The sequence below is a fragment of the Trachurus japonicus genome, chromosome 3 (assembly GCF_045865225.1).
Source record: "Trachurus japonicus isolate A0001 chromosome 3, Traja_1.0".
Classification (NCBI taxonomy): Eukaryota; Metazoa; Chordata; class Actinopteri; order Carangiformes; family Carangidae; genus Trachurus; species Trachurus japonicus.
The window spans coordinates 2,453,745-2,472,041 of NC_140909.1; the positions used below are offsets into that span (position 1 = coordinate 2,453,745).

An 18,297-nucleotide genomic window follows, 5' to 3' on the forward strand; every position below is an offset into this window, starting at 1 on the left:
AGCACAGGCGGTAGATGTCCAGGATAGCTTAGTCTCGCCTTCATCCGACAGGACCACCCAGTGCCCCCGCCTTGAAGTGCTTGAGTTCATAGCTAAAGACATTGAGCCGTTTGATCCCGACAATGGTGATCAGAACATCAATGATTACCTCAGTGAACTAGACAACAGCCTAGTTGACTTACCAAGCGCGACCCACAGGGAGAAAGTCAAACTTGTGTGGAAAACCAGCTCAAAAGCTGTTCACAAGTTTATACTGTCACTTCCTCCCAGAGTCAGAGACAACTACCATGATCTTTGTCAAGCACTGTTAGATGAGTTTTCTTCCCCTGTTGATGAGGTCTCAGGAATAGTTGCAGCTTCTCAAATTAAACACTCCCGTGTTGAGCACCCCAGAAACTTTTACAAACGTTTCAGACATGCATATTTTCAAGGAAAGAATGCACCAGGCAGGGAGGAAAGCCCCCTTTTTAAGTCTATGTTTGTGAAAAATCTTCACCCCTCTATACGCACTCACGTCACACTCATGACACATAATGGTAAGCCCACCACGCAGGAAGTAAGGAAGATGACACAGGTTGCCTGGGAAACTCTCGTCTCTTCCAAAACACAGGGGCAACCAACTGAGCCCAGCAGCTCAAACACCCATGTGTCACACAGACCTGCACGCTCAAGACCTCACCCTCGCAACACGCCAAAGGGGGGTGACAGCCGGCCACGTCCAGACACTGAGCGCAACCGCCGTGTCCACCAGCTGCATAGAGATAGGCATTCACACAGTAGAAGCTGTAGGAAGCCTTATGATGAAATTGTGGCCCAAAACTATGACCAATCAGATGACAGCATCTCTGACCACAGTGAAGAACATGGTCAGCACCTTTCAGATAGTGACACTGCTTCTGAATGCCTCTCTGTCTCCAACTACCAGGAGCGTTACAGCCCTGAGCCAGGTGTGAGGAAACACCAAAGACACAAAAGCTCCAGAGCTTCCTCCTCACACCACAGACAGTCAAACGAGTACTAGTGCAGGATTCCTTGATTTTCTTACAGTTAGAGCTCAGCATGGTTTTGTTAGCAACAGCAGCAAATTCTGATTTGATTCAGCCATCACTGTGATTTCTGCAAGTAATCTTGGATCGACTCCTCTGCAGTATCTTATTAATGGCATTGTATTCACTGTTAGACACCTATAATGACATGTCATTCCAGGTGCCACACCCCTTCTCACCATAGCATCACTTACACTTATGAATAACTAGAAGATGTTATTTGTTGTGTGTTATGTTTCATTCTGTATGTAAGTGGATTTTGTTCTGTAGTCTGTCTATGCTTAGTCAAGATAGATAGAAACCAAATGCCCAGTTGGTTTGTGAACTGCCCAGACATTTTGAATGGACTATGGACTATGGTGCTCACAGGATGACACATCACGTGGGATCCTGAGACCAAAGGGGGGATGTTGGGACTCAGCCCAGTCAAAATGGAGTACAAGACTGCATGGCTTCTTTGTCTCCCAGACAAAGGAAAACCATTGAACTCAACCTCCCAGCGTCCTTCACCTTTTCACACCTAGGTGTGGAACCTCCACTACTGACCCCCATTGGTCAGGTATGGCCCCAGGACCTGTGAGGTCACAGGCCATATAAAAGGAGAAGTGCCCTTCTCTTCGCTCTCTTCGTCTCTTCTCTTGCCCGCTCTTCAGAAGGAGCTGCCGCTCCTCTCAGCTCCTCACCTGGAGCTACTGCTACAGCTCTCCAATCTCCATGAGGCCTGCCTGCACAAGGCAGACACCTCCACTGGTAGCGCCGCGAGTGCCTACCAACGGATTAAAGAAAAGGAACCAGCTAGCACGACGCAAGCTCTGCTAGTTGAGCTACGGAGCCACAAAACAAAGCAACCAACTCAGCAAGGAGAAGGACTCTCCTCAACGGAACTCAAACTACACAGCCAGGACGGCTGTAGTTCACTGGACAAAGACACAATCACTGGACTTAACTTCCACAACAGGACCAGCAAAACCTGCAACCGCAGGAATCCCCACCAGCACCGGGAACTTCTCACCCTCATGTGACTTGGTAACGTAACTGGGCCTAGTTAGGATTACCTTGCACCTTGACTAAGCATAGAATACCTCAACCATGCCAATGTATGTATTGATTGAAATCAGTTAAAATACTTGAGCTTTGTTGTTGTTGCTTTGTTGTTGTCAGCTATAGTCTCATATTTAGTTAACCTATGTTTAACATGCAACTTGAGCGTTGAACAAAGGACACACCTTTGTTCACCTCCCCCACATCACATGTGGTTGGTCTTAGAGGCCATCTTGGAGGCCATTTGGTTGTAACTCCCTTTGTCTCAGGACAAAGCAACCATCCTCCATCTTTTCCATTGTCTGAGATCACACTTCACACCTCACAGACACATGGTCACCGACACATAGCCATACACTCTCACCAACACACACACACACACACACACACACACACACACACACACACACACACACACACACACGTGTACATAGTGTATGTAGCTTGTCTTAGTTTCATGTTTTGTTATTCCATTTTCTAGATGTGTCCAATAAACTTCCTTGAAACTTTACTTGTCTGTTAATGTTATACAATAGTGAGTATGCCAACCTCTACGCAGTAGAACTTCTAAATCCTTCAACTTTGCAGCTATTGATAATGTTAATTTGTTTATAATTATTAATTTAATCATTAAACAAGGTTCTATATTAATAGTTAGCACACCCTTTTGAGACTGACTTTGGTACATTGGCTGTCTGGTGCCCCGAGGTGGATTTAATAAAATTAAATCCCATTAATAAATTTTATAGTAATTATTGATATTTTGGTATTGATATTTTACTAATTTGATAGCCAATAACCCTCTTAATAATAACTTTACTTATAGTTGGTATAACCCCAACATAAATGGTGCTTCCGTCGTGAGGCATCTAAATAATCTTAATAAATTACCTATAAGTTGTGTTAGAGCACAACAGGTGCAATGGTGCAAAAAGCTTCATGACCTAAAAGTTGAATTCCAGCTCCACATCTGATGCCAAACCAGTGGTGGTTATCTAATCATGTCTTTTGGGTGATATAACCTGACTGTGGTGAAAGCTTCTCTACATGTGAACTGAAGCTCTCTGAAACTCTCTGACTGTGTTTGTTCCATCAGGAATGTGTGAGAAGAGAAAGGCCAACGTCCTGATTTACAGTTTCCATCAAACCTGCCGAGCTCGGCAGGAGAAGAAGAGAAAGAGTTTGGATCAATAAGAGAAGGTGCTTTTACTTTAGCTGCTGGGAGTTTGTATTTCTGATTTTTTAATCCATGTTTCTGCATCATGTTTGTAAAGCTGGCTGTGATTCGGCTTCAGAGCTGCAGCTAACCCTGAACATGTTTGCCAAATTAAATTCCATCTTAAAGGGGAATTGCCCTTTTTTATAATCTGGACCTTATTTCTAGCATAAAATCCGATCATTTCCTCCCCCCGATAACTTTGGTGTCATTACAAGTGGTTGTGATGAAATGAGCTCCAGCCGAGAGGCGCGTATATCCGTATAATGGAGTCTACAGGGCAGCAGAATGCAGCCTCTAAATAACACATTATCTGCAGAAAAACTCCTTCATTTCACCAATATTTAGTTCTGATAGGCTAGTGCTATTCCCCTCTGAGTCCGGGGTTAGCTGTTATCAACATCCGGGGTCTGACCTCTGACCTGGATGATGTCATCTCCGACCGGCGCGCGGCTCATTCTGATAATAATCATTCTGCTTCGGCATTCGGGTCCATTTTTATCTCAACTAGCCGGAGCTTTAGTGAGTCCAGGTTGAGGAGAGGAAGCCTGTGGAAGCTGAACTTCATCCAGCTGCTCATTTTGTTCTGACAAGTCGGAAACACACAGAAACGAACCGTAGCATTAGCGGTAGCAACAAGCCGCGCTACGGTTCGTTTCTACGGTTCAAATGACATCATCCAGGTCAGAGGTCAGCAGGTCAACCTACAGACCCCGGATGTTGATAACAGCTAACCCCGGACTCAGAGGGGAATAGCACTAGCCTATCAGAACTAAATATTGGTGAAATGAAGGAGTTTCACTGCAGATAATGTGTTATTTAGAGGCTGCATTCTGCTGCCCTGTAGACTCCATTATACGGATATACGCGCCTCTCGGCTGGAGCTCATTTCATCACAACCACTTGGAATGACACCAAAGTTATCTGGGAGAGGAAATGATCGGATTTTATGCTAGAAATAAGGTCCAGATTGTAAAAAATGGTAATTCCCCTTTAAAGGGATAGTTCAACATTTTGGCAAATTGGCCCATTGCCATAATCCCTATAGTCATAGCAGTAGGTTCGTTACCTTTTATTGTCGGTGCAAACTATTTTTAGAACGGCGGAGCAGAGCCGTGAGCTGCTCAGAGCTACGCTACGGAGGCTCATTATGGGATTTCTTGGTTTCCCTCATCAAACTCATGAAATACACAATCCAACAACTCCACAACGCTCTGGTGGACAAGTTGTGAGCTGCACATTCACCACGCTATGAGATAATAACACAACGTTACCACACAGAGTTGTTTTAGAGGGAAATACAGGGTAAATATAGAGACTGCTTGCTGAAACTGTCCCTGAAGGCAACACGCATCAGCGGTTTTGCATAAATTTCCCTCTAAAACAACTCTGTGTGGTAACGTTGTGTTATTATCTCATAGCGTGGTGAATGTGCAGCTCACAACTTGTCCACCAGAGCGTTGTGGAGTTGTTGGATTTTGTATTTGATGAGTTTGATGATGAGGGAAACCAAGAAATCCCATAATGAGCCTCCGTAGCGTAGCTCTGAGCAGCTCACGGCTCTGCTCTGCCGTTCTAAAAATAGCTTGCACCGACAATTAAAGGTAACGAACCTACTGCTATGACTATAGGGATTATTATGGCAATGGGCCAATTTGACAAAATGTTGAACTATCCCTTTAAGGTGGTGAACTAAAGTTTTAAAGGTCTGCAACACTGAAGAAGTGTGTTGTTGTTGTGTTGTTGTTGTTGTTGTTGTGACTCACTGTTGATGATGGAGATGTCTCTGTTCTTGTAGTACTCCGACAGTGTGACGGCCGAGCCGGAGATGGAGGCCACGGTCCGGACCGTCCGGCTGCTGTCGGAGCAGTCCAGGTAGTTCGGCGTCATCCCCGTGTCGTACCCTCCTCCTCCTCCTCCTCCCATCAGCCCTCCTCCTCCTCCTCCTCCTCCCCCCATCAGGCCGCCGCCCACGCTGTCGGGGAAGCTGAAGGAGTCGCGGGTGCGGTCGCGGCAGTACGACCTGTAGATCCACTGCACCACGGGCGTCTGCGTGGACACGCTGCTGTACTGACACGGCAGAACCACCGACTGGAACAGGACCGTGTAGCGACGCTCATCCCGCACCGACACATGGACGCCACGGCAACAGGGAGGGAGGATACCTGAGGGAGGAAGAGGAGGAGGAGGAAGGATCAGTGAAGGGTGAAAGAATGTAAAGTTAAAGCTTCAGTAAGCGATCCGGTGGTTTTGTCTAACTTCCTGTCAGCAGATGGAGTTAGCAGTCCCCGCCCTCGTCCCTACGTCACCACATTCAGGCGCATCCCTTGGCTGCACACACAGAGAGGACTGCCCCTTTATGCCGTTCTCTCTCCTCATTGGATAAAGGTTGTAGGATACAAGGAAAGTTTTCTCCTGGGCTCAGAGCAGAGCAGAGTGACTGACAGACCCGTGTTTCAGACCAAACACTCTATAGAAGTGATTGCTGTCGGAAGATACAACTATTTAAGACTTATATTAACACAGAAATATCGCTTACTTCTGCTTTAAGGAATATAATTTACAAGAAAGTCCCCGAGCCACTAAGTTAACCTTTTGCTTTTATTGTATTACAAGTTATTGTCTATTTTATAAGTTTTTATCTTGGTGAACACTTTTACTTTGGTGAATTTGGTGATTTCCGTCTCCGCTACAGACGGGAACCAGAATGCAGACAGACACCAGGCTCTTCTCCTCTCTGAAGAGCCTGGTGACGCGAGGCTCGGCTGTCTTTACTCTACAGCCAGGCCTCGATGCTCAGTTCTGATTTGTTGCCTATAAACGATTTATTCCTCCGTCTGTTCACATGTTCTATTGAAGTGACCCATATCTGATACCTGCACCTGTTTTACACCGTCAATATGACCTACGACTCGCTCTGCCAGGGAAGATCTGATAGACTGCAGATACATTGGCAGATATCCAATTATCTGATTTATTTCCAGATATAACGAAGCCTGAATCCGATCTGACAACATCTGATATCAGGCGTTTTTCCCGTTTACACGTTCATGTTCCAGATCTGATCTGAGCCACTTGAACCTCGTAGTGTAAAGACAGATGCCAATACCTGCACTTGTTTCCGTTAGGGATGGGTATCATCTAGATTTGATCAATACCGGTATTGATACCAATACTCCTATTGATGTTTCTCATTACATTTTGATTTAATTTAGTTAAGTGAGCCCACTGGTAGGGAATGGAGACATATAGGCGTGTCACAGGAATCATTACAGTGTTTCCATTCTGTGGTTTGCACATGCATTTTTTTCTGACTACTTTTTATTTTCATAAAACATTTATTTAGTGCAGATTAAGAGGAAGTCATTCTTATCTTTGAACTTGGGGAAGAGATGGTCAAACATGAAGCTGCTGTTTAACTCTGACTGAGCTCAGTCGACCTCAGATTGTTTTTGAACTTGTGAAGCTGCAGCGAGTCGAGGTCACATGACGACCAGGAGCTGCAGCTCAGCATCAACACACACACTGACACTGGAGAGATAAAACACACACACACACACACACACACACACACACACACACACACACCCCAAAACATCTGTGCTGCTGCTGCTGTGTGTGAGTGAGTATGTGTGTGTGTTTCACACTAAACAGTGGGAGGTGACTGAACTGGACCAGTGAGCAGGGATGAGGTAGCCTAAGGTTGTTTTTAAAAAGCCTGTGGATATTATTACTGTTCATACTTTCATTTAGCCGACCAATCGATAACGTTATCGGCTTTTTAGGTTTTGGGGAAAAAAACACACACAGCTTCTTTTTTTAGGCCAAGTTGAATCAAACTGACTTCAATATAAATTCCTGAAGGAGAAGTTTGACTCTAACTTCTAAGATCTGGAACAATAACAAAAAAACCCATGCAGGAGGTTGGTCTTGGTCTTCCTGGGATCACAGGCTGCAGGGGGATCTGGCCTTTATTAGTTTTCCGAGGAAACCACCTCCAGAGCAGAAAATGAAAGCAGGAGGAGGAGGAGGAGGAGGAGGAGGAGGAGGAAGAGGGAGCAGCTAACAGAGGAATTTTACTTTGAATGTTTGTAGGTCAACATGAACGTAGAATAAATGTTCACTGTGTTGGTATTTCAGAAAATAAAAACATTTTCTAGGTAAACTGAGTTCACTATGTTGTGTCTTCTCTTTTTTTGAGCATTTTGATTGAAAGTTTAAGGACTTTGGCAGGAGCTGTGATGATTAACAGATTTCTGACTATTACACTGCCTCTGTGGTTTCTGCATAACAAACAAATTATGTGTCCGTAAATAATAGGCTACCATAATAAAACTCACAACAATGAGTAGGACATGATTAATCACTGTGCATGTTTTAAAAAGTCACATTTATGCATTTTTTTTCATTATTTCACACATCATGTTCATATATATATTATATTGTATACTGTACTTTATAAGTAGGCATAGTACTGTTTTGTGTTTGTTTCTTTTTTAATGCATTTTAATTATTGTAGTACTCAAGTCACCTGCCCCAGAGACTACGGTTGAAAATTAGCCAACGTGGCTAAACCGGCATGTTTACAGAAATGTTTATTAATGTGCATTGCCTCTGTATATTTAAACCAATAAATTCAAAATTCAAATTCAATATCGTCAATCATAAACATGATTGGATTACTCAATTAAAAGTAATATTACATGAATTCAATCAATCACGTACTTCAGTTACTTTTCTCTTATCCCAAATCAGTTCACATGCATCTGCTGCTTTTTTCTAAGCCTATACTTTTACTTTTTGATGTATTTCAGTGTATTATCATCAGTGTGGTATTTTGAATGTATAATTATAGGCTATAAACTGTAGTTTCTGTTAAACTTGTGTGAAGTTAAAACCTAACTCCTAATCCAACACCCCCCCCCCGAGCTGCTTCTGGTCGGATCATTCACACATGACTGAACTCAGAGTAACAGTTTGACTGCAGCGGCTCAGCGGAGCCACAAAACACCAGAAATGTTGAATTACTGCGTATGTCCTGCATTATTAGCCTATTATTATTATTATTATTATTATTATTATTATTATTATTATTATTACACATAGTCTAATATTACTACTAACCCTGTGACAGGAGAAAAAGTTACATCGTGTTAAATCCAACACCGTTACTCCGGACTCTGAACAACCTGTTAACTCCGTCTCTTCAGTAGCCTATCGTCTCTTACCTGCCAGACACATGAGGAGAATCCACCTGTGTGACGTCAGAAGGCGCTGCCAGGTCCTACAGGTGAGTTGTAGTAGTTGTAGTTGTAGTTTCCTGCAGGTTTTCCTCTGAGCGGAGTCTTCTCCTCCTTTAGCCTCCATCACTCCGCCGTGGTTCACACTCACACTGACCGACTGTGTGTGTGTGAACTGAACTGGCACATAACGGGACCAGCGCCGTCAAGCTCGTCACAATAAAACTCACGTCTTCCGGTCACCGTTTTCTTTTTTCAAAATAAAATCATCGTTAAAGGCATATACACATATATACATGTATATATGTTCATGGTTAAACGAGCCGATAATAATAATAAAAAAAAAACAACCATAATAATAATAATAATAATAATTTTAGTATGTAGGTATAACAGCATTTTTTTTTCCAAGTGAATGCCTACAGGCTTAAAAAAAAAAACAGAAAAAAAAAATTATGCAGAAAAACTTTTCAAAAAAAGTGACTCCAAAAAACAGGGCAAAAAATACTCAAAAAAAACAACAACCTTTTTTCCCAAGTGAATGCAATACGCTATCTAATAGTATTAATGACACGGCCTGCTTATATTTTAACAAGCTATATGTTAGCTTAGCATTAGCCTGTCCCCAGAAACACATGTTGTGTAGTGAGATATTTTGTAGGAGGTCAGTGTTTGTTTTTTGTTTTTTATGTTATTGCAGATCAGAGTTACCTGAACCCTCTTAACCCCATCAAATAAACTTTTGTGAAATTATTAAACTAGATCTAAATTTAGAGCTACAGGAATCACAGGATGCATCTTTTTTTATTATTATTATTAAGACATATAGGCTACATACATACATACATACAAACAATAAATATACAATAAACAAATAAACAAAAAATATATACATAGAAAGGGGTATTGCTATTATATACTGTATATATTATAGGTATTATTAAATCATATAGTTGTTGTAATCATTTATAATATTCCAAGGGTTTTATAGCTTTTCTGTCTTTCATATTTTGTAGTAGCTGCATATAATATCTGATTTCTATTTTAAACTCATAAAAATTAGTTTTTTTGGATGACCATTTACATTTATGGATGTAATATTTTCCTTGTAAAATACAAAAGATTCAACAAAAACAATTCCTTTAAGTTTTTTTTTCATCATAAGTGAGAATTATATATATATATATTTTTTTTAAGTTTAATCTTGATGCCTGTCAAAAATTTAAACATGTCTTCTAGTTCCATCCAAAACAAATAGGTATAATGACATTCAGAAAAAAGGTGACAAAAAGTGTCCCTCTGTCCACACACTGACTGTCTCTCTGTCCACAGAGCGTCCATCCACAGAATAATGTGGACACCTCATGGAGAAGGACAGGAACTCTTCAAGCTGCAGCACATCATGGAAATCAAACTGGATGTGTAAATAAATAAATATGTGTCTTTAATGTATTTACCACAACACACTGACAAAGTGATAATAAGTTGAGTTGTTGTGCTGCTGCCTTCATGTAACAGGTTTAAAACCTGCTGTCAAACTGCTCTGATGACCAAAGTCAGTTTGAGATGTTGTTTTAAATGTGTAATGTTAAAGATCCTGATGATTATATATTTCTACATCAGAGCAGCAGGTTGTCCACTAACTCTGTTAACTAGCCACTGATCAGAAGCTGCAGTGTTCAACTTTACAGTGGAGCTGTAAAGTTAAAGCAGCAACAGCTTTTCTTCTTCCATTAAAACTATTTGCACAAAGTAACCTGATTACATTTTGTATTTTTTTAAATAAACATTTAAGTTATCAATTCAAAGTGCTGCAGTATGGACTGCAGTAGGGACTACATATGCAAATTAGCTTAAAGGGATAGTTCACCCAAAATTCAAATTGCACTCATTATCTCCTCCCCCTCATGTGGACTAAGGGCTGGGAGAAGTTTCAGAGTCCTCCGTGGCTTCTCTGAGTTACAGGGGGCTCCGTGCAGCACTGCATGTCCATATGACGGTTGAGAACGGAGCTCACTTTTCTTCTTCCAAAAACACACACCAAAAAACATCCAAATACCTCCATGCTGCTCGTCTGTAATGTCCCTCTTGTATTGAAGCCCCGACATGAGAAATTGTTCCGCCGGTCAGAGGCAAAGCAGTGAACTGAGACACTGGGAGCTTCCACTACAAACAAGCTTAAAATATAGACTTATTTAATTTTTTTCAGAACAATTTCTCATGTCGGGGCTTCAATACAAGAGGGACATTACAGACGAGCACTATGGAGGTATTTGGATGTTTTTTGGTGTGTCTTTTTGGACAAAGAAAGTTGGTATCCATTCACAACCATTATATGGACAAATACTGCTGCGCGGAGCCCCCTGTAACTCAGAGAAGGAACGGAGGACTTGAATTTTGGGTGAACTATCCCTTTAAAGCTATAATCTGGTATAGTGCATCAAATGGCAACATTTATGTTTGAACTGTACACTGTCCCTTTTAAATAAATTAAAATTGAAATTGAAATGAAGGTTTTTCTATATGAACTCAGTGTGTTGATGTGTGAGTTGTGTTGTAATGTGTAAATGATGATGTTTGTCTACACACTCCTCCACCGCTCTTTGATCTGATAACTGTGTCATTCAGCCTTTTTCTTATCAGCTGAACCAACACCTTCATGACTGATCCAGCAGCCACACACAGTCACAATACACACACACACATCTATCAGTTGTGTAGCCTATATATAGAGAGAAAGAGATGACTCTTGACTTTTCTGTAAAGGAGACAATGTGTAGTTGAGTATGAGTCACGTCTTTGTTCATTGTTGTGGCTGCAGCCTTCAGTCTTCTCTCCACAGCCGTGTCACAACTCACAGATCAGTCTGAGCTCAGGAATCTGCTCCGTCTGCTGCAGCGCTTCTGTCCATTAAGAGTCTAAAGTATCTGTTTATTATTAACATTACAAATGGAGAGTAGTCAGACAAACTGTTTGCACATTTTTTCAGTAAATAAACGTGTGTGGAAAAATATGAACCTGCACGTTTTAATTTGGTAATACTCGGAAAATTAGAATATCGTGAAAAAGTTCATTCATTTAAGTAATTCAACTTAAAAGGTGAAATGAATATATTATTTAGACTCATAACAGGCATTGCAAGATATTTCAAGCTTTTATTTGTTAGAATTTTGATTATTATGGCTTACAGCTTATGAAAACCCCAAAATCAGAGTCTCAAAAAATTTGAATATCGTGAAAAAGTTCAATGTTGTAGCTCAAATTGTCAGCCAATTAATCCAAAACACCTGCAAAGGGTTCCTGAGCCTTTAAAAGCTCTCTGTCTGGTTCAGTACAGTTCGCAATCTTGGGGAAGTGAATGAACTTTTTCACGATATTCTAATTTTCTGAGTATTACCTGTATTTGAGCTTTATTTTTATTTTATTCTAAAGCCTGGTTTTAATGATCCAGGTTTAAGAAATCATGACGTACAGGAGTTGCTGTTTGTCTCTTCTGCCTCTTTATACTTCAGAGGAATAAACCTTTATTGACTTGTGCTCCATGCACTTGATTTTTTAAATAATATCTAAGATAGATAAATAGATATTGGAGGCCTGCACAATTAATCATAATTTAATCATGATTAAAACTGAAATATATATATACTGTGTATATACTATATATTTATAAAGGTATGTCTCAACATTGTTGTGTTGCTATAGAGACGGTACATTGTGCATAGTTGCATGTGTTTTTTTTTTAATAGGTGAAGCCTTACTTATTATATTACAGCCCTGCAGACAGAGTTTTATTTTGAAATCCAAATGACCTAATATCCGGTACCAATTACGCAACTTTGCGCTGCAGTGTTGACTCCGTCTTAAGACAATGGCCGGTAATGGAGGGAAACGGAAAGGTGAAGCCAGAAACAAGGTCAGTAGAACACTTTTAAACACAAGAAAATACAGAATATAAGTTCCAGTTATTTCCAAACCAACAATGATGAAGAAGTTAATATTAATAGCACAACACAATGTGACAACTAAGTTGCTCAGTTGGAGGTTTGCTGCCATCTTTGCAAAGACAATGTCGGACTCCGTAATTTTCTCTGGCCCGCTGCCCAACCTAGTGAGTGACGATATGTTTAGCCGCATGCGTTCATTCCATCGCTGGATGTCTAGGTGGTGCTTAGATAACGACGTGGCTTACATAGATAACTGGACCTCCTTCTGGGGAAAGACTGGTCTGATTGGGAGAGATGGCGTCCATCCTACTCTGGATGGCGCATCCCTCCTATCTAGGAATATAGGGAACTTTATTAGCCGTGCTAATCCCTGACAAGCACCCAGAGTTCAGACCAGCAGGCAGAGCCGCAGTTTAAGACGCCCCTCTGCTGGGTCCCTCTTGTTGTCACCCACCCAGCCTATAGAAACTGTGTCTGCCTCGAGGCTGTCTAAGCCTAAACCCCAATCTAGAGGAGTTGTTTATAGCAACTTAGTTAAAATCAAAACCACTGCTCCTGCAAGCCAAACTAATAGAACTATTAAATGTGGTTTGCTCAACATTCGTTCTCTCCCATCCAAGTCTCTCCTAGTGAATGACTTAATTACAAGTCACCATATTGACATATTAACACTCACTGAGACCTGGTTGCAGCAAGATGAATATGTTAGTTTGAATGAATCTACCCCTCCTAGTTACATTAACTGTCATGTGCCTCGTAACACAGGCCGAGGAGGAGGAGTGGCTGCTATTTATCAGTCAAATCTGATTATCAACCCTAGACATAATAGTTCATATAATACATTTGAAAGCCTTACTATCAGCCTCTCTCACCCAGACTGGAAAGCAGAAAAACCACTCTTACTTGCTGTAGTGTATCGTCCTCCTGCACCTTATTCTGAGTTTCTAGAAGAATTCCCTGACTTTCTGTCAAATTTAGCAATGAGTTCAGACAAAGTCATTATAGTAGGTGACTTTAACATTCATGTGGACGTCGATGATGATTGTCTGGCTACTGCATTCAAGTCACTTTTGGATTCAGTCGGCTTCTCTCAGAGGGTAAACAAACCCACTCACACTTTTAATCATATCCTTGACTTAGTACTTACTTATGGAATAGAAGCTGACCATGTCACAGTTCTTCCTCAGAACCCCGTCTTGTCTGACCATTCTTTAATAACATTTGAATTTACTTTAACAAATTATATCCTACCTGGGAAAAAATCCCGCTACAGTAGATGTCTATCTGACACTGCTGTTTCTAGATTTAAAGAGCTTATTCCAGCAGAGCTTGCTGCCACATCCTGTAACCATATTATGGGCAGTGATGCTGACTTCACCACATTCTGTAACCATACTATGGGCAGTTATGCTGGTTTCACCCCCACACAGGTGGACTATCTTGTGGATAGCACTGCAGCAGCACTCCTTGGAACACTTGATGCTGTAGCTCCCCTCAAAAAGAAAGTTATCAATCAGAAAAGAATAGCTCCCTGGTACAGCCCAAACTTGCGCGCTTTGAAACAGAAGACCAGACAGCTGGAAAGGAAAACACATTCCAGCCAACATGAGGAAGACCGTCAAGCCTGGAAGGATAGTTTATTAATATATAAAAAAGAACTCCGTAATGCTAGAAGCAATTACTATTCATCTCTAATAGAAAAGAATAAGAACAACCCCAGGTTCCTTTTCAACACTGTGGCCAGGCTGACCAAGAACCATAGTGTTGTTGAGCCATCCATCCCTCCAACTCTCAGCAGCAACGACTTCCTAACTTTCTTTACCGAAAAGATAGTTAATATTAGAACAAAAATTGCTAGTAATGGCCCACAGATTACGGTACCCATTGAAGCACCTCCCAGACTTGGTACACACTTGGACAGCTTCTCTCCCATCGACCTGTCAGACTTAACTTCTGCAATTACTTCCTCCAAGTCAGCCACATGTTTGCTGGATCCAGTTCCGACAAGACTACTTAAGGATGTCTTCCCCTTAATTAACATTTCTTTTCTGAACCAAATCAATCTTTCCTTAGCCACAGGCTACGTGCCACAGGCCTTCAAGGTGGCTGTCATTAACCCTTTACTTAAAAAACCTTCTCTTGACCCAGATGTCCTTGCCAACTATCGGCCTATATCCAACCTTCCTTACATCTCTAAGATCCTTGAGAAGATTGTCCTGGAGCAGCTACATGAACATCTGCACAGCAACGAGCTCTTTGAAGCTTTCCAATCTGGATTCAGAGAACACCATAGCACTGAAACAGCACTTGTCAAAGTCTCTAATGATCTTCTTATAGCTTCAGACAGAGGTCTCGTCTCTGTTCTTGTACTTTTGGACCTCAGTGCTGCATTCGACACCATCGACCACAGCATCCTGCTGCAGAGACTAGATCATGAAATAGGGATTAAAGGAACTGCCCTAAAATGGTTTAAGTCATACTTATCTGACAGGTTTCAATTTGTTAATGTTAATAACGACCACTCAGAGTATAGCAGAGTTACGTATGGTGTACCGCAGGGTTCAGTCTTAGGGCCAATCCTCTTCATTCTTTACATGCTCCCATTAGGTGGCATCATCCGGAAGCACTCAATCAATTTTCACTGTTATGCTGATGATACGCAACTCTACTTGTCCATGGAGCCAGATGACAGAAGCCGCCTCATCAATCTGCAAGACTGTCTGAAAGACATTAGATCCTGGATGTCCTCTAACTTCTTGCTACTGAATTCAGATAAAACTGAGGTTATTGTGTTTGGACCTAAACATCTCAGGGACACGTTCTCCAATCAGATCGCTACTCTAGATGGCATCACCCTGACCCCGAGTACTACCGCGAGGAACCTTGGAGTCATTTTTGACCAGGACCTTTCCTTTAGCTCCCACATAAAGCACGTGACTAGGACCGCCTTCTTCCATCTGCGCAGTATCACTAAGATTAGGAATATCCTCTCCCAGAGTGATGCTGAGAAACTAGTACATGCATTTATCACTTCTAGGCTAGACTACTGCAACTCTCTTCTGTCAGGATGTCCGAAAAACTCTCTAAAGAGTCTCCAGCTGGTCCAGAATGCCGCAGCGAGGGTTTTGACAGGAGTTAGGAAGAGAGAGCACATCTCTCCCACCTTAGCTTCTCTCCACTGGCTTCCTGTAGGATTTAGAATAGACTTCAAAATCCTTCTGCTGACTTATAAGGCTCTTAATGATAAAGCTCCAACCTATCTGAAAGAACTAATCATTCCTTACTGTCCTACCAGAGCACTCCGCTCCCAGAATGCAGGTCTGTTAGTGACTCCCAGTATCTCTAAAAACAGACTGGGAGGTAGAGCCTTCAGTTACCGGGCTCCTTTACTGTGGAACCAGCTCTCTCCATGGGTCAAAGAGGCAGACACTCTAACTACATTTAAGTCTAGACTTAAGACCTTCCTTTATGACAGGGCTTTTAGTTAGGGCTGGTTCAGGTAGCTCTGAACCATTTTATAGCTACGCTGCTATAGGCTTAGACTGCTGGGGACACATCTGGTTACACAGAGCCCTCTCCTCTCCTCTTCTCTTCTCTTCTCTTCTCTTCTCTTCTCTTCTCTTCTCTTCTCTTCTCTTCTCTTCTCTTCTCTTCTCTTCTCTTCTCTTCTCTTCTCTTCTCCTCTCCTCTCCTCTCCTCTCCTCCCCTCCCCTCCCCTCCCCTCCCCTCCCCTCCCCTCCCCTCTCCTCTCCTCTCCTCTCTTCTCCTCAGTATATTTTTGAACTGTCATTTTCTGTTGTACTTTGTAGTTTGGCCTTGGTGTCTCGCACTCTCTCTGTGTTTCCGCAGATCCACCGGAGCTCCATCTCTCTGCACCAGCCGCCGCCTGCATCGCCCCCCCCTCCCACCCCTTCCCCTGCTGTTAGACCGGCCTCCCCCTCCTTCCCATGGACCAGTCTGCCACCCAGCCCTCCCATCGAGCTGGCCAGCTCTCCCTGCCCCCCCCCCGCCCCCCCCCCCCTCACCAGAGACTGCCTTCATCAACTCCTGCTAACATTTCCATATTTCGCACATTCTGTGACAAACTGTAAACTGTTTTCTTGTCTGTAACAACATCTATTGCACGTCTGTCCGTCCTGGGTGAGGGATCCCTCCTCTGTTGCTCACCCTGAGGTTTCTCCGACTTTTCCCTGTTAAAAGGGTTTTCCATGGAGTTTTTCCTCAGTCGATGTGAGGGTCTAAGGACAGAGGATGTTGTTACGATGCCATGTAAAGCCCTTTGAGACAAACTGTTTGTAAAAACGGGCTATACAAATAAAATTGCCTTGCCCTTGCCTTGCCTAGTGTTCAGGACTCAGTGTAGCTTCAGTTTAATCACTTTTATTTTACAGAATATTTTAAAATGGAATATAATGCCACAATTATGAAAAATCAGTTAACATCAGTATTGCTGAAATAAAAATAAAGCATGTAGACTGTCATACTCCATTGCATTTCAACAGAAATAGAAAAAAAACACGTTTGAAGGTGACATGGTAAAAATGAGGTTATGTACTATGTATATTAAAAGTTGTGACAAATCAAAATCATAATTTTCATTTAAAAAGGAATAAAAAAACGTGTCAGATCTGTGGAAGCATTATTAATCGGAAACAAAGAGCAGAAGTTCTAGTTCTAGTTTCTATGAAATTGTGGTTTAAAAGGAAGAAAAAGAAAAATAGAGAAACTGAAACCACTCAGCAGAATGGATGATATGGACGCCCCAGTTCCTCTGTTTCTACACTAAATATAAATATAAGATAAGCCTGGCTAACTAACTAACTCAGTAAACAGATATACAGTTAAGTGTAAAAGACAAAAGCGTCCTTTCCTTTAAAGTTACCAAAACACCAGTTACAGCAGAGAGCAGAAACCATCCAGACAAGACACAAAGCTTTGCATTCATTTGTAACAATATCCCTTACTTAAAGCTAAAATTACACATTATCCTGCTAACAAACACATCTATCTTCCACACATCAGACAGCAAACGTTTGTCTTGACTTCAGAATGTGACCAAACCTGACTGAATAAATGCAGTGAACTCGTATTTACACGGCCGACATCAAACAGTCAAACTAAACGCAAGCGTCCCGTTCTGTCATCACAGAAAAGTGTGATTTAGTTTTTTTAAAATGGTGGAAAAACATTCAACTTCACTCAGGAAATTAAAATACAACACACATGTACATAAAAAAAAGATTGATATTAGAGCCGTTAACACCATTGTTCTGTTATTGCCCTACTGAATTCGATTTTTTACTTTGGACCCCTCAACCTACCTAAGTGTATCTTTTGCCTGCACATTTGGGGATTTGTGAAATGTTTGTTAAATTCCAAATCTTTGTATGTTTTGAGTTTAAGGTACAGATTTCCACCCAGGGCAGAGATGGATTATAATCTGACTACACCCACCTACTTCCTGTTAAAACAAAAAAAACAGAGCGAGAGAGACTTTGTGGCCACTGCTTTGGTTACCTGCCCCTCCCAGGTTTGTTTTTCCTGTAGCTAGTGATAAACAACCTCACCGCTTACAACTGTTCCACCTCTCAAACATGTAAAGGCAGATTATTCTTAAAGGGATACTTCAACATTTGGCAAATTGGCCCATTGCCATAATCCCTATAGTCATAGCAGTAGGTTCGTTACCTTTAATTGTCGGTGCAAGCTATTTTTAGAACGGCGGAGCAGAGCCGTGAGCTGCTCAGAGCTATGCTACGGAGGCTCATTATGGGATTTCTTGGTTTAACCTCATCAAACTCATCAAATAC

At 41.7% G+C, this 18,297-nt stretch overlaps 1 protein-coding gene across 1 annotated transcript in view; it reads right to left on the reverse strand.

Annotated features, from left to right (window-relative positions):
• Positions 1 to 8,670, reverse strand: part of LOC146989403 (uncharacterized) — a 41,568-nt gene extending 32,898 nt beyond the window's left edge. The window contains exons 1-2 of the mRNA XM_085773005.1: positions 8,532 to 8,670; positions 5,070 to 5,468 (exon numbers count right to left, since the gene is read on the reverse strand). Of these exons, the coding sequence (XP_085629131.1) occupies positions 5,070 to 5,468; positions 8,532 to 8,670 (538 nt within the window). The remainder of the gene's footprint in view (positions 1 to 5,069; positions 5,469 to 8,531) is intronic.
• Between the last annotated feature and the right edge of the window lie 9,627 nt (positions 8,671 to 18,297).